This window comes from Pantherophis guttatus, chromosome 5, assembly GCF_059756535.1.
Source record: "Pantherophis guttatus breed Tessera chromosome 5, ASM5975653v1, whole genome shotgun sequence".
NCBI lineage: Eukaryota > Metazoa > Chordata > Lepidosauria > Squamata > Colubridae > Pantherophis > Pantherophis guttatus.
The window spans coordinates 105741596-105756625 of NC_142067.1; the positions used below are offsets into that span (position 1 = coordinate 105741596).

General features: G+C 37.1%; 1 protein-coding gene across 2 annotated transcripts in view; it reads right to left on the reverse strand.

Moving 5' to 3' along the window:
- NALCN (sodium leak channel, non-selective) overlaps positions 1 to 15030 on the reverse strand; it is a 229762-nt gene that overhangs the window by 173180 nt on the left and 41552 nt on the right. Inside the window, exon 4 of one of the 2 annotated variants that reach the window (XM_087871523.1) lies at positions 8505 to 8561. The exons of the other annotated variant lie outside the window; for it this stretch is intronic. Coding sequence (XP_087727649.1) covers positions 8505 to 8561 — 57 coding nt within the window. The remainder of the gene's footprint in view (positions 1 to 8504; positions 8562 to 15030) is intronic. 2 annotated transcript variants of the gene reach the window in all.

The following is a 15030-nucleotide window of genomic DNA, read 5'->3' on the forward strand; positions in this document are numbered from 1 at the left end:
GTGGGGGGCTTCGGGCCAGTCACTCTCTTTCAGCCCAAATAACCTTACAGGGTTGTTGTTGTAGGGAAAATAGGAGACGGAAGGTATGTTGGATTTGTTTGCTACCTTGAATTATTTGTGAAAATAATAAAGTTGGGATATAGATAAATACATTTTGACTGCCTCCAACTTTCTGGGTAGACATATTTTATTTAATTCCTACTTCATAACTGATTAACAATAGCAATATAGCAAGAAACAATATTTCTTCTTAAAATATGTGTCATAGTAAACATCAAGAATGTCCTGTTTCTGTATTTAATTTGTTTCTATAAATATAAGGTTATGGAATTATATTTTTAAAAAAGCATTAAGGAAATTGGCAAGAGTAAAGCAGAATATAAGATTATGTGGATGATGTGCTACAATTTAATGTTGTTAATCTATGTTATCATTATGCCATTGTCCCAATGATACAATTATAAATTTTCATCACTATGCTGGACACAAGCATACAATTTGCATGATTTATATGATGTAATAATAAAATCATCATCATTCCCCCCTGCCATTAATCTACTATTTTTCTATGATCCTTTGGTAGGATGATTTATTGCTTAACAACTGTTATCAAGAGGAAATGTTTCCTCACGTTTCTTTTAAAACTCGTTTAACTTCATCCTTGTTTCTTGCTCTGCTCTTTGTTTCAACTACGAACAAACCTACCTCCGCCCCCCCCTTTTTTTCCTTTCTAGCATCTTCCTTCAAGTGCAGGATCTGCTTTTTTCAATTCTATTGGTTATGATAGGAATTGTCGCTTGAGCCTGACCTTGTGGGCTGAGAGAGAATGATTGGCCCAAAGGCACCCAACTGGCTTTCATAGCTAAGGCAGAACTCGAACTCATAATCTCCAGGTTTCTAGCCTGGTGCCTTAACAACTAAGCCAGACTGACTCTCTAAAGTGAAAAGTCTCTATACTAGCTCTCTTTAAAGGGCCTTGCTGCCTCTTCTTAGATAACACAGTCTTTATATGCAGTATTTATTAACCACTATAAACATTGCTCCTTAGTTTCTCCCATGCAAACAAAATGGACCTAACACTCTTAACCTTTTCTCGTACGTTTTGTTTCCAAAGCCCCATCATCTGGGTAACTCTTCCTCTGACATTGCTCCAGTTTCTCCATGCTCTTTTTAAATGCGTGGATGCCCCAAACTGGGTACAAAACACAAAGGATGATCTATACAGAGTAGAACATAATAGAATGAAGGGAAACAATAATAAGGATATAATAATACTAGAATATGATATACTGGTATACTAGATTCTGTAACCATTAGGTTCCTGTAATACATATATGCCTTTGTATTTGTATCACACATATTATGTATATTTGTATCTCCTGTAGCAAACATATTCTGTTATTAAGCCTCTGTAATGTATCTGGTATTTGTCAAACGTATGTCCCTGCTATTTGACCTGAACTCATATCAATCTATCTAAAAGCATGGTCCGTTATCTCAGTTGAAACTACAGCCATCAACAAAGGGATAATTTACACCTCAGCCCTAATTTATGTTTGATCTGGATAAACTCCTGCTTTCCAGAGCCAGGGGGCAAAGTGGCCAATTGAGTAAACAAAGAAATGCTCAAGATGACTAATTGGGAAGTTTCTATTCCCCCTTGCAGGGCAACAAGGAATACACAAACCTAAATTAGGAGGCCAGAATTGGGTACTAAGCTGATGTCTCTGAGGGTATAAAAGGACGCCATACCTTCCCCAAGGTGTGGCTATTTCCTCGCATGCATTGTATCTGTATGTTCTGGATATAGTTCCACCCAGTATTTTGTTTTTGGCCATAAATAAAATCTGCTTTTTTGCAAGCCTCGTCTTGAGTCTCTCTCATTGGCATTCTGGTGACTCAAGTGTATTTTGGGACCTTACAAGAATGATCACTTGCTATATTCCAGATGCAGTGCTTCAGTTAATGCATATCAAAATTGCACTGGCATTTTTAGTTTGATGCTTATGTTCAACAGACAGTTAGATCCTTCATATGCATTGCCATCAAGTCAAACCCTGCAGCAAAATATATTGTATTTATAGATACAGGATCTTATATTAAACACCACTGAACATCATTTTCTGGGCTCTCTCAAACGATGATTTTTGCTTTGTCTGCTAGCATATTTTCTTCCAAGCTTGATAAAAATTCATTTCATTTCATCCATATGCTTTTTAGCAATATCATCAATAATTGTAGTCTACCAAAACATCAAGAACATGAACTCTTCATGCATGAGTAAAGCAACAGAATGGTAGTATAAGTATAGACATGATTTGCAGAAGCGTATTGCTGATATTACTGGCATTTAGATTATAAATAATTATTCTACAACGAGATAAGGAAGAATTGTAAGCAGCAGCTATCTTTTTGGAGTTATTTTGGCTTACCTACAATACATGGGAATGTATTCCCATGCCCCGCCCCACCCCCTCTCTAACACTGGTATATTACTTGTGCAGAAATGTTGTTGGTTTGTTGGAGATCACATTAAAAATGATTTGCAGAAAATGACATTTAGAACTTAATAGTTTGAAATGACAAAATATACACACTGTAGCATCTGTTGTGAAAGGCAAACTTATGTTTAAATATCCTGATTGCCTCAGCATAAACACCAGAGAGATTATGGTACAGAAACCCATCATTTAAATATGAATGTGCTATTGACAATAAATAGCATATTCTGTTCAGAGCAGCACTACATGTCAGCAAAGAGGTACAGAAATCTCATCTTCTAGTGTTCTGGACCTCTGCAGTATGGATAGTGATGGTCCTGTATCTGTCCTGCTTTTGAAACCTGATGATCCCAATTAAACTAGTCCTGTGCAATAAACAGGCCTCTGACCAGCAGTGTGTCTCATTTCATGCATGTACTGAAAGATGCAGCCTTCCATTGAAGCTGAATAGGCAACGGATACAATGAGCGGGAGACTAAGGCGCATGTTCTGTTCCTGATCTAGGCACATTAATTGAAATTTCTGAAGTGAGCATCTGTGCATTTATTTATATACGTAAGGGATTTTTTTTCCAGTTATCCATGAATACTTACAGCTTGTCATGATGTTACTTCCCTCCCATATGCATATTTCTTACACATACTTTGAATATTGATAAAGAGCAGATAATGAAACTGTGGTTCCCGAGCTATTCTTTCTGTTAAGTGGAGAGCTTTGGGGAAAGTCATTTTTTTTTTTTTTTGTAATTTCATAGAAATATTCCTTAGAAATGTTTTAAATAGAGTTATATTCTACTAACTTATTCAATATCTGACACATTGTTTAGCAGGAGGATGGAGGAAAAAAAAATACCCAGATACTTGATGGATGTTTTTCCTCCTGAGAACATTCTCCCCTTACCGGGAAGTAGGCCAAAAACTACAATGTCAGAGCCAAATGACTCACTATATAACCAGATAATATCTCTCTTAACAGCTCCAATTATGGATTTTACTTAACATTATAAGATACGACTCTTTAAAGCCTTTAATTGTCCAGTTAATATCAGTGAATCCATGGACAAGTTGATTAAGAAAATGGCAGGTTCACACATCATGCTGGGACCTAATTTATTGGCTTTGGCTTAGTTCGGCAATCCTTTCCCTAAGTAACAAGAGGAATAAGAAACAAACCAAAGCAAGTGATTAGATTGTCATGTCTTCTTTAATAAATTGGGATAGAAATGCAGTTGCTTCATTTTTCCTTTTGTGCAAGCAAACAAAAGTTTCAATGACTATAGCTTGATATTTCATCAAAACAAGTAAACTATAGTTAATGGCTTTGAAATAGCCATTATAACATTATAATGACCCAGAAATCTTAATGACTGATTACACAAATTAGAGCTATTTAGTACACATATAGCATTAAGCCTTAAAGCTGGATTCAGACTACCCTAACCAAGAAAGTCATCTGATGGTTCAGCATTGGATATGGGATAATGGCTTGAAATTGATTAAATACTCTTAATATTTCCTGCAAATTAGACAAATGGTTGTCGAATCTCTTCTTAAAAACCTCCAGTGTTGGAGCACCCACAACTTCTCAAAACAAGTTGTTCCACTGATTAATTGTTCTGTCAGGAAATTTCTCCTTAGCTCTAGGTTGTTTCTCTCCTTGATTAGTTTCCATCCGTTGCTCCATGTCCTGACTTCAGGTGCTTTAGAAAAAAGGTTGACCCCCTCCTCTTTGTGGCAGCCTCTTCTTTGTGGATATTGGAACACTGCTATCATGTTAGCCCTAGTTCTTCTTTTCACTAGACTAGACATCCCAATTCCTGCAACCATTCTTTGTATGTTTTAGCCTCCAGTCTCCTATCATTTTTTTTTTTGCTCTTCGCACTCTTTCTAGAGTCTCAACATCTTTTTATATTGTGGTGATCAAAACTGGATGTACTATGCCAAGTGTGGTCTTACGAAGGCATTATAAAGTGATATTAACACTTCACATGATCTTAATTCTATCCCTCTCTTAATGCAGCCTAGGACTGTGCTGGCTTTTTTGGCAGTTGCAGCACACTGCTGGCTCATATTTAAGCAATTGTCCACTAGGACTCCAAGATCCCTCTCACAATTACTACTATTACCCAGGTATCACCCATTCTATACCTGTGCATTTGTTGTTGTTGTTTTTGCATACCTGTAGAACTTTACTTTTTTCACCATTCAATTTCATTTTGTTAGATAGAGCCCAATGTTCAAGTCTGTCAAGGCCCTTTTGCTACATTATGTATAAGCTTCCCCCACAAATGATTGCTCATAGTTCTTGCTGTTAGGGAATAGTTTTAAATTCATTTTATTAATTGTATTTTTATTGGTCAATAACTAAAAGAAAGTTCTGTTTGTATAAGTAAATGTCAGGCTTTTTAAAAAGTAAAATGTGCTTCTTCTAGCCATTGTGGCTATAGACAAATTAAATAAAATTTGTTTAACATCAATATAAATTTTTTACTAACTTAGAAGGTCACTCCCTTCCTTGGTGCATAACAAATTTGTCACTTTTGTTGCCCTGAAGCCAATTATTATTCCCATCTGATCCAACCCAAAGGTATCCTGATCTGGGAGTGTATCAGGGCAACAGGAAAAAATACTAGCCAGTGGAGAAGACATCCACCAGTGGGACAAAGCAGATACAATAGATGGCCCTGATATTATTGCACAATTCCACAATTTATGCCTGGGCTTCTATACGTACTTGGGTTTAACCCCTCCTCCCAACTCCATTGGGATGCCAACTCACAAGTTCAAAAGAATGTGATGCAAAAAAGCACATGGGAACGCAACAGGTCACAAATTGCAGGGAGAAAGGAGACAGATCCTGGCCTCACTGTGCAACCAGCTAAATCCTATATAGAGCACGGGTGTCAAATTCACGATGTCACGTTGTCACCATGTGATACATCGTGACGTTCCCCCCCTTCGCTAAACCAGGGGTGGGCGTGGCCAGCAAAGGATGCATCTGACCTGCGGGCCGTGAGTGTGACACCTCTGCTATAGAGTATAACTGAAACTGACTAAGGGTGATCAAAATGGACAAATAAAGGAAAGTGGCAAATAAACAACAAAAGCCTAGATCAACATCCCTCATTATTTCCAGGACAATCCAAGAGATGCTGTATCTAAAGGCAAGGATCTCCACTAGTAAATGGTTGACTTGTGCTAACACAGATATTGTTGGATATATATCCCTGTTCTTTTCCCAATAGTAAGTTTTTCCTCTCCTCTCCTCTCCTCTTTTCTTGGAAGCCTTGAAAATAAACTTTCTGCAAAAACGGGGAGGGTGGCTAGTAAGAGTTAGAGGAAGAACTCTGCAAACGTAGTGGTAATAGAACAACTACTGGGGGAGAAATGGTGGCAATGGAGGTTGGCTAATTTATTTTTATTTTTATTATTTTAATTTTATTAGATTTATATACCACCCTACTCCCGAAGGACTCAGGGCGGTGAACAGCCAAAAAGATAAAACACACAGATTATAAAATTTAAAACAGTATAAAAACGTATTAAACAATTTGGCCCAAGACGAATTAAAAAACATCCCCATATTTAAAACAAATCTCTAAGCGATTTACAGACTCAGCATATTTTCCCCAACAATTTGGGTCCTCATTTTACCGATCTCACAAGGATGGAAGGCTGAGTCAACTGTTAGCTGTCGAGGATCAAACTCCTGGCAGTGAGCTGAATTAGCCTGCAAAACTGCATTCTAACCACTGCACCATTATCTCCTTATGGTTGGTAAAGTGTTATAGATTTAGCATGTTCAGCCATTTTAGTAACATAGTCTTGGCTGAACGGGGGAGGCACTATTGATATTGTGATAGAGCAGATGACAATTTGAAACTGTACTCATGGGTTGAAGTCAATGTTGTGTGATCAAGATGGGAAACTGGGGTTCACAGGGCATGATAATTCTGTGCTTAAAAAAAAGCATTTCAAATTTAATTCTTGCTTGCAGAGGAAAAAGTCTGACATGCTGGTTAATCTATGTGATTACTGTGTTAATTCCTATCGATAAATCATGGTTTCCTTTCTGCGGCCAAAAAACAGTGCTGGCCAATTATTTTGACATGTCATCTTTAGATCAATAAATCTGGTCAATATCGCTTATATCATTGCTCAATTTTTTTTTTTGAATGTGGCTGCATTCTTTGTCATCTTGATGGCTGAAGCCAACCACAAAAGTAATTAATTTTCTAAGCCATTCAGTCTAGATGAGTATTATGCTTTTTCATTCCATACCACTTTCTTACACATATGTATTTTTCTTACATCAGAAAATGCAGGGTAATCTACATTTACACAAAAATGGATGAAGCTGGAAGGCATTCCAAATTCATTGGAATTGCACTTTACTAGTAAACGTAATATAAAGTACCTTCAGTGCATTTTTCACAACACTCTTTTTTTTTTTTAATCGTGTGCCAGGCTCCTGAAGTAGTGGAAGCCTTCAGCAGAGTTAAATCTCTTGACAGTGCTATTTTAATCAAGAGTGATGTCTCCTTTTCCCCCGATGCTTGAATCCCTTAGATACAGTATTTCTGTCCCAAGGGAAGAAGCTATATCCAAAATAAAATGATGCTATCTGTATAAAAAGATGGCACATTGGTGTCCATGATATTATCCCACCTGATTTGTCCATGTTTTATGGAACCTTCATGGCATAGGGCAGGGGTGGGCAAATGTGGCTCTTTTACAACCTGTGGACTTCAACTCCCAGAATTCCTGAGCTGCTCAGGAATTCTGGGAGTTGAAGTCCACAGGTTGTAAAAGAGCCACATTTGCCCACCCCTGGCATAGGGGATCCATGAGTAATAATGGTCTTCATCATTCATGCAGGACAGCAGGGATTGTAGAATTGAACTCCTCAATGACATTCAGTAACAAATTTTTAAAAGCCTTATCCTGTCCCCATACTTCACAGTAACACAACTAGTATGACCATCATCAACAATTTTAAGTTATGCAACTGAATCCTGGAAAGATTATTAACAAAAGATTACTGAAATAATGAATGTAATATAGCAAAAGCAACATCTGCATTGTTTGCTTATATGTAGCTAACTATGAAATCCAGAATCTGTTGCATAATTCAGTATTACCATTAATCTTACACATTTGGTTTGAAAATTATCTAGATTTGGAAAAAAAACATATACATGTGGGAATGGGTGAGACTCATAAAATGTAACTCTTCAGTTTTAGGTCCTCCTTACACAACAGTCATTTCATCCCAATTTGTTCTCCATTTAACTTCGCTAAGCCCTACAATATCTATCCATTATGTTTTGAGTGAAGAATCATGTTTTCATGCAAAGTTGAACTGTTTCGGCAAAGCACATTCCTCTATTATCAAAACAGCATGCATCCCCCCATCCAGTCCTCCATTTCAAAGTAGAAACTTGGAAAAGAAACAAATGGTCAAACTAAGCAAATGAATTCAAAAGTGTGGATACTGATTTTGGATTTATTGGTATCCAATGTAAATGGGGATAGTGTTTGTGAGTGCAGAATAAGACAACGCATTCCGCGGTCACATTTTCAAATAAATCTGTGATGGCCGTCGGTCCCTAATGAAACATTGTGCATGCAACGTTTATACATACCACAGAATCTAAAAAAAAAAAAAATATTTCCTAAGTAATTATAACTTCAAATAGATTGAAAAAAATCAGAGCAGAAATGCCTTGAAAATGGAATATGAAATTAAGCATATGTCCTTAGCAAGATAACTAGTGCTAGCTTTCAGTATCCATGAGAAGCCATTATAGCCATAGATGAAGATGAAAGAGGTTAGTGTGATTACTGTTTACAGCACAGAAATTATGCAATAACATATGATCCACTTTAGCTTCCATAGCCTTATGTATGCAATTCATTTTCAGCTTGGACAGGCAAGCATTTTTCTAGTTTTACCTTTGATAAGGGAAATATCCCCAAGCAAGGTGAATTTCTTCCATCTTACCTTGAACATCTGAAATGGCTGTGGTGTGGTTAACCTCCAACCTTTTCCCAACTCCATCTACAGAAAAAAGGAGATTACCTCCATTCATGAGCTTTGTACAGTGGCAGTGTAGTCTATCAATGTTCTGAGTGAATCTCATGCCATGCTATATATCTGGTTCTGCAGATGCTCAACCTCCCTTCAATAATACCTTTGTCATGTTCTCAACCTATGAAATGAAACACTGTGGTCTTTCTAATCCAGGCTGAATTTAGTTATGGTGCACTTAAGAAGACAAATTTGTTTAATTCTTGTTCTTTTCATATTTTAGGAAGTTTGTCCAGCCAAATCAAGACTTGGATGATATTGCCAAATTTCAACTATTAGTGCTAGCTAATGCTGACAAATGATGAAAGTTGCAGCCCAACAATATGAAGGGAGACAGACAGAGCCAGATGATGCTCCAAGTTAACCCCGGAGAGCACATGTCCTTGGTCAGTTATCAAGGCTCAAGCAAATTTGTTTTTGGGTTTAGGTCAATGTTTCTCAATCTCAGCAACATTTAAATATATAGATATCAATGCCCAGAATTCTCCAGCCAGCATGGCTAGCTGAGGAATTCTGGGAATTGAAGTCAATTCATCATAAAGCTGCTGAGATTGAGAAATATTGTTTTATACTACAGGTAGTCCTCGATTTACGATCACAATAGAGCCCAAAATTTATGTTGTTAAGTGAGACATTTGTTCAAGTTAATTTTGTTCCATTTTACAACCATTCTTGCTTCAGTTGTTAAGAGTATGACAGCAGTTGATGGGTAAGTAACCTGGTCATTAAGTGAATTTGGCTTTTCATTGACTTTGCTTTTCAGCAAAGAGGGGAATCACATGATCTTGGGACATAGCAAAGGTCATAAATATGAACCACTTGCCAAGCATCTGGAGTTTGATCACATGATCATGGGGCTGCTGCAAAGGTTATAACTGTGAAAAATGGTCATAAGTCACTTTTTTCAGTGCCGTTGTAACTTTGAAAGGTCACTAAATGAACTGTTGTAAGTTGAGGAGTACCTGTATTCTGTTCCATACTAATTACAGAACTTTCTTGGTTCCATGAAGTGTTTTGAATAGTACTAAATAAGGTGCTATCTTTTTCTTTTATTTCCCCAGAAATATATGTTCTCCCATGATGACAAAGAATAGGGAAAACACATATCCTTTGCAGATATTCTTTCCCTTCTCAAATATGCACAGTAAAACAATCCTGCTATTTCCCTCGCATGTGATTGAAATAAGAGCATTCCTAATACCATAAGGTGTCATATTTATAAATAGTGATTAGGGGTCTAGAGTTAGGCAGCTAAGGGTTAATTCCTCCAATTTCCTCAAGGAGGGAAAGTAAGGAAAAGCGTCATTCAGATGATTAGGAACAAACAAACAGCTGCATTAAAAGCTTGCATTTTTAGATTTAAAAATAATAATCCTAAAAGGAACAAGTATAGTTCGCATTAGTTAAGGATCTAAAGTCAAAAATTCACAAATGGATTCCAGTACGTCATGTGGTTCATTATATACAATACATCTGTATACAGTTCATCAAATCACAAAAGGTTATGAATGATTATTCCGTGTGAAATACCTGGTATTTAACACCAGATAAGTTATCTAGAATGTATAAAGGTATCTCAAATGAATGTTGGAAATGTAAAAGTAAAGAAGCCTTTTATCATTTATGGTAAACATGTGAAGCAAAGAAATTTTGAAGTAAGATTCATATTTTAATACAGAAAATTCTTAAAATGAAGACAAAGATGAAACCAGAAACTTTCTTTCTGGGTTTAATGGAAAAAGACTTAGGAAAAAAAATGTGGAACCTTGATTTTATATATGTTGACGGCAGCAAGACTACTGTATGTGCAAAAATGGAAGGACATTTCAATTCTCACCATGGATGAATGGCTACAGAAGTTTATGGAGCTGGCAGAAATGGCTAAATTGACTGTTTTTTATTAAGGAAAAGAATATAAGTACTTTTGTTGTTACATGGAGACGGCTTCTGGACTTTGTGTTTGAGGTGCAAAAAAGTGAAACTTTGATTTGTTGTCATAGAAATGGCTATTTTATATTGTTTTGGAAAAGTAAAAAGTTGAGGTTCAATGCAGTGGTTAAATCTAAAATTTGTTACTACTGGTTCTGTGGGTGCGGCTTGGGGGACTGGGTGGGCGTGGCCAACTTTTTTTTTTTTTACTTTTAAACCATTTTTTCTACCACCTCTTCAGCCAAAGAGGTTGTAAAAAAATGCTTTTAAAAGCCTCTGACGATCCCAGCTGAGTTGCCTGATCAGCAGAGGCTTTTTTTCTTTTAAAAGCCTCTGACGATCTCAGCTGAGTTGTCTGATCAGCGGAGGCTTTTTTTTTCTTTTAAAAGCCTCTGATGATCGGGCAACTCAGCTGGTATCGTCGGAGGCTTTTAAAAGCATTTTTTAACAACCTCTTCGGCTGAAGAGGTTGTAGAAAAAATGCTTTTAAAAATAAATTAAAAAAGTCTGTGATGATCGCGTGGCTCAGCTGGGCATGGGGGGGGAGAGATTTTTGCTACTGGTTCTCCGAACCACCCACCTCCATCGCTACCGGATCGGGCGATCTGGTCCAAACCGGGAACATTTCACCCCTGGTTCAATGTTAATGCTCTATTCTACTGCAACAGAGAAAGTCGGAAGTAACACTTTTTTTTTCTTTTCTCCCTCCCCACCTCACTTTTCTTTCTCCTTTTCCTCCCTACTATGACCTATTATTTGCTTTCATATTTTTGTATTTTATTCGATTTTATTCTATAATCTAATAAAAAATATTTTTTAAAAAACAAAGGGTTGTGAATGATTGTCCATCTATAGATTGGAGTTTTATCATACCCCCAAATCATTTTAAAAGGTGTAGTTAAATATCCATTCTATATGAACAAGCGGCAATGTTTCTACACATCTCTCAAGAGGATTCACAATAATTAGGCCTTCTGATAAAATTAAGCTTCTTCTTCTTCTTTTTTTTTGGCCAAGAGGGAAAAAAAAGCATGGCGAAATATCATATACAAACATGATGCAAATTTCTGAAGACTGGCGGAGAGGTTTCAGAAGGGGGTAATGACGTCTTCCAATAGAGAGCAGGAACAAAGAGCTCCCCCCAATACAACTTCACCATGTCAAGATTTGATCAGAAAGGTGAGATAAAAATTGAATAAATTAATGAATTAAATGAGTGAAGGATTCCTGCAAATGCTACTTCTGGAAGGGATACAGAGATGGTATTCAGCAGGTTCTGACCAGTTCTGGAGAATCGGTAGCGGAAATTTTGAGTAATTCAGAAAACCGGTAAATATCACCTCTGACTGGCCCTGCACCCATCAATTCTCTGCCTCCCGAGTCCCAGCTGATCGGGAGAAAATGGGGATTTTGCAGTAACCTTCCCCTGCCACGTCCACCAAGCCACGTCCACAGAACTGGTAGTAAAAAAATTTCAATCCCACCACTGAAGGGATACACTATGAAATGTGAAGTGTTGATATGGACTCAACTTCCCTCCTTCCAGCTCTCATAGATCTATCAACACCCAACCCTGATGCTGGCACAGGTATTTCAACCCTACTGAGGCCATATTGGTTCCTCAACAGAAGAGTAAAAAATTGTCTTCCCCACTTTTTTCCTGGTGTCAGAGTAAGACCACAGGGTTTGGTACCCAGTGGATTATCTTTTATTTCAATCTGCATTTCATTCAATTTAGGATTAATCTTGTACTGCTGCAAGATGCTCAGCTGACATCTGAAGCGCTATATGCACCTAGTAAAATAAAATAAATAAAAATAAAAGAGATAAAATAAAATAATAAAGTAGGGCAAAACACGGGAGTGTGTGGCATGATTAGAAGTTTCATGTGATACGCTGAGAAATGATGACTTTGTTTAATTTAAGACCAATGTATTTAATTAGAGCTGCCCCAGATAAAAGCAATCTTAGTTAATTAATCCAGAAAGCTATAAACCTGGATGGATTTAGATGAACAAAACAATAATTCAGAAGGGAAAAACATTATTTTCACTGTTCTTATGCATACATGAGCTTCAGCAAGTAAGAAGAATTCCCTAGAAATGAGAAAACAGAAAATGTTCCCATGGAGAGTTTGGCTGTCATTCACTGACTTGTAAATGGTTTGCATTCAATATAATTATATACAGCCTAACTGGTAACTTCTTTTAAATTAAAAAAATAATTTAAAATCAATGGAAAATGGCTGACCTGGTTCTAATTGTTACTGAGCCAATTAGTATGCAGATTTGCTCATGAGATATGATTTATAACACAGGAAGCTTTGTTTGAACCAAGGAATTATTGTCAAATAAACATTTTAAATTAATTTAAACCACATTTGAAGAGTTGAACTCAATTTACACTATAGCTCCTACTGATTTTAGAAGGATTTCCTAGCAATATTTAATAAATATATATTTTAATCACTATGTTTAAACATTCTAATTTATAGTGTGATTGGTCTGGGCTACAGTGATGTGGAATCAGTAAATAAACTGTAGTTTATTCTGAGGTGATAAAGTAGTGGTTGAAGCCATGGTTTATTATATGTTCAAATAGGCCCACGGGAACCTCTTTTTTGGCATCAGAAGTCCTCCTGATCTAAGTGATTTCTTAAAAAGATAGTTTTAATTAAAAAAAGGAAATAATGTGCTAGAATGCAAAATCTTAGACTGTAACATATTTATTTACAACAATGGTTTGCATCCCATAAGGATCTCGCACATCTGTGCTAATCGTTCCGACTCTAGAGGGCAGTGCTCATCTGTTTCAAAGCCAAAGAGCCAGTGCTGTCTGAAGATGTCTCCATAGTCATGTTGCCAGCCAAAGGCGCATGGAATGCTGTTAACTTCACACCAAAGGTGATCCCTATTTTTCTACTTGCATTTTTTACATGCTTCCGAACTGCTAGGTTGGCAGAAGCTGGGACAACTAATGGGAGCTCACCCTATTATGCAGTACTAGGGATTCAAATTGCTGAACTGCCGACTTTTCGATCAACAAGCTCAGTGTCTTAGCCACTGAGCCACCGCTTCCCATAGATACTTCTACAATATAACAATATGTTAAATTAGGATTGCAGATAGTGTACTGACTGAGGTGAAAACAATGGTGGAGAAATACCATTATGACTTTTTCTAAAAGTTTGTCCTGTAATCAGCCACATTCATCATGACTGCCATTTTATGAGCAGGAAAGCCCCCAAATCGGGGTGAAATGCTCCCGATCCGGTAGCGATGGCAGCGGGTGGTTCGGAGAACTGGTAGCAAAACTCCCTGCGGACCCCCCCCATGCCCAGCTGAGCCACATGATCATCAGAGGCTTTTTTTTTACTTTTAAAAGCATTTTTTCTATAACCTCTTCGGCCGAAAAAATGCTTTTAAAAGTTAAAAAAAAAAGCCTCTGATGATCGCGTGGCTCAGCTGGGATCATCAGAGGCTTTTAAAAGCATTTTTTTTCCTGCAACCTCTTCGGCTGAGCAGGTTGTAGAAAAAATGCTTTGACGATCCCAGCTGAGTTGCCTGATTGTCAGAGACTTTTTAAAGCATTTTTTTCTACAACCTCTTCGGCTGAGGAGGTTGTAGAAAAAATGCTTTAAAAAAAAAAAAAGTTGGCCATGCCCACCCAGTCACATTAACCCCCCACACACACCAAGCCATGCCCACAGAACTGGTAGTAACAAATTTTACATTTCACCACTGCCCCAAAGGGAACTTCTGTGAGAGGATTACTTCTATTTTGTGAGAGGAATCGCAACATACTTTTATTGCACCCTATTTCCTTACACCCAATGTACTTTTTACCCATACATCCAAGCAGTTAACAAATACAGAGAGCTCCCGCAAAAGCTAAAACTTAAACAAAAAGGAGAAGGAGGAAGAGAAATTGGCTGTAAGATTCAGATTTGCTCAGGCTGTCTGAACAAAGATGGATTTTGTCTTACTCAGTAGGCTACGGTTGACATGAAGCATAACTAGCACAGCAAGTGTGTCACAAAAATAGCTTGGAAGTGATTGTCAGGCAGGCTGATTGGTACTCTCACTGTCTTGCACTTTTGTATCAGTGCTTTTAATGTTCCAGTGTTATGTCTAGCTTAAACCACTTGTGAAGAGAGGCTATAAAGGAATAAGGTACATGTAATATTTTTTATTGTTCAAAGAAATATACATAAATTGGTATGTTAATGGATTATTTTCAAACAGGATTTCTTTTAAATAGCAAGGTACTCTTTTAAATTGCCCCCTGAATTGCCCCCCGAGATGCGGAGGATTCCCGACTTACGTACCTTCCGCCAGGCCCTCAAGACACTTTTATTTCAACAAGCCGGGCTGGCCTAATTTTAATTTTTTAATCGTTAATTCTTAATTTAAATGTCTAAATTGGGTACTTTTATTTTAATTAGATATGGGCCAAACTATTTAATATTTTTTAAACTGCTTTTAAATTTTATATTTGTGTGTTTTATGCT